Here is a 2,500-nt window from a genome sequence, read left to right on the forward strand (position 1 = left end):
GTGGGTGGGTGGGTGGATGGGTGGGTGGGTGGGTGGGTGGGTGGGTGGGTATATGGATGGATGGATGGGTGGGTGGGTGGGTGGATGGATGGGTGGGTGGGTGGGTGGGTGGATGGATGGGTGGGTGGGTGGGTGGGTGGGTGGATGGGTGGGTGGATGGGTGGATGGATGGATGGATGGATGGGTGGGTGGGTGGATGGGTGGGTGGGTGGTGGGTGGATAGATGATGATAGATGGGTAGATAGATAGATGGATAGATAGATGAATGGGTGGGTGGGTGGGTGGGTGGGTGGGTGGGTAGATAGATGGGTGGGTATGGATAGATGATGGTGGGTAGATAGATAGATAGATGAATGGGTAGATGGATGGATGGGTGGGTGGGTAGATGGGTGGGTAGGTAGATGATGGGTAGGGTGGGTGGGTGGGTATATAGATGGGTGGGTGGGTAGATGGATGGGTGGGTAGATAGATAGATGGGTGGGTAGATAGATGGGGTGGGTAGGATGGGTAGATATGATGGGTGGGTGATGGATGGGTGGGTGGGTGGATGGATGGATGGGTGGGTAGATAGATAGATGGATGGGTGGGTAGATGGATGGATGGGTGGGTGGATGGATGGGTGGGTGGGTGGATGGATGGGTGGGTGGGTGGGTGGGTGGGTGGGTGGGTGGGTGGGTGGGTGGGTAGATGGGTGGGTATATAGATGGGTGATGGATGAATGGGTGGGTGGATGGATGGATGAATGGGTGGGTGGGTGGGTGGGTAGGTAGATGGATGGGTGGATGGATAGATGAATGGATAGATGGAGATAGATAGATAGATGGATAGATAGATGGGTGGGTGGGTGGGTGGGTAGGTAGATAGATGGATGATAGATAGATGGATGGGTAGATGGATGGGTGGGTAGGTGGGTATATAGATGGGTAGATGGATAGATAGATGGGTGGGTAGATAGATAGATGGATGAATGGGTGGGTGGGTATATAGATAGATGGATAGATGGATGGATGATGGGTAGGTGGGTGGGTAGATAGATGGGTAGATGATGGGTAGATGGATGGGTGGGTGGTGGGTATATAGATGGATGGGTAGATAGATAGATGAATGGGTGGGTGGGTGGGTGGGTAGATAGATGGGTAGATGGATGGGTAGATAGATAGATGGGTAGATAGATAGATGGATGGGTGGGTGGGTGGGTGGATGGGTGGGTGGGTGGGTGGGTAGATAGATGGATGAATGGGTGGGTGGGTGGGTGGGTAGATGGATGGGTGGATGGATGGGTAGATGGATGGATGGGTAGATAGATGGATGAGATGGGTGGTGGGTGGGTAGATGGGTGGGTGGGTGGGTGGGTGGATGGGTGGGTGGGTGGGTGGGGGTATAGATGGGTAGATGGATAGATAGATGATGGGTGGGTGGATAGATATGGATAGATGGATGGGTGGGTGGGTGGATGGATGGGTGGGTGGGTGGGTGGGTAGATGGATAGATAGATGGATGGGTGGGTGGGTAGATGAATGGGTGGGTGGGTGGGTGGGTGGGTAGATAGATGGATGGGTGGATGGGTGGGTGGGTGGGTGGGTGGGTGGGTATATAGATGGATAGATGGATGGGTGGGTGGGTGGGTGGGTGGGTGGGTAGATGGGTGGGTGGGTGGGTAGATAGATAGATAGATAGATGGGTGGGTAGGTAGGTAGGTAGGTGGGTAGATGGGTAGGTAGGTAGGTGTGGAAAATGTGGAAAAAAATGTCAAAAGCATCGAGCGCCACCTCAATTCTTTTTTTGGCTAACGGCACATTCAAATCATACGATTATGATACGATGGCGCCCGAACTGGCTGGTCCATATTTACTTGCCCCGGGCCATCAGGTGTTGAACCCTTACTGTTGAACCGTGGATTGCCATATGGCGCCCTGCCTGCCTGAGTGTGCTGTGTCTGTGACCTGTGGATGTGCAGCACCATGGAGCTGGCCAGGACCTGCGTCGGGACACCGTACTACCTCTCCCCGGAGATCTGCGAGAGTCGGCCCTACAACAACAAGACGTACGTACAGCCAGCACTCTGCGCTAGGGTTGGGTACCGTTTGGAGTTTTCTGATTACGATTCCTGAACCGATTCTTGAAAAATGACATCAGAGATGTAACATGTTAACTAGCGATCACGTGCAGGGAACGGTTAATATGCTTTTACATCTGTTTTGGTGAGCCCAGAGGGGAAAATATGGCATTTTAAAAGTAGCCTACGTTTACGGTAGCTAGCTAACGGTAGACTACAGAGAAAGGGGGATATTATTACATCCGTTTTGGTGAGCCCAGAGGGGAAAATATGGTATTTTAATTGTAGCCTACATTAACGGTAACTAGCTAACGGTAGACTACAGAGAAAGGGGGATATTATTACATCCGTTTTGGTGAGTCCAGAGGGGAAAATATGGCATTTTAAAAGTAGCCTACGTTTACGGTAGCTAGCTAACGGTAGACTACAGAGAAAGGGGGATAT

The 2,500-nt window shown here is 52.3% G+C and overlaps 1 protein-coding gene across 1 annotated transcript in view; it reads left to right on the forward strand.

Moving 5' to 3' along the window:
- LOC114552068 (serine/threonine-protein kinase Nek5) overlaps positions 1 to 2,500 on the forward strand; it is a 22,955-nt gene that overhangs the window by 14,451 nt on the left and 6,004 nt on the right. The window contains exon 6 of the mRNA XM_028572768.1: positions 1,958 to 2,044. Within this exon, the coding sequence (XP_028428569.1) occupies positions 1,958 to 2,044 (87 nt within the window). The remainder of the gene's footprint in view (positions 1 to 1,957; positions 2,045 to 2,500) is intronic.

This window comes from Perca flavescens, unplaced genomic scaffold, assembly GCF_004354835.1.
Source record: "Perca flavescens isolate YP-PL-M2 unplaced genomic scaffold, PFLA_1.0 EPR50_1.1_unplaced_scaf_65, whole genome shotgun sequence".
NCBI lineage: Eukaryota > Metazoa > Chordata > Actinopteri > Perciformes > Percidae > Perca > Perca flavescens.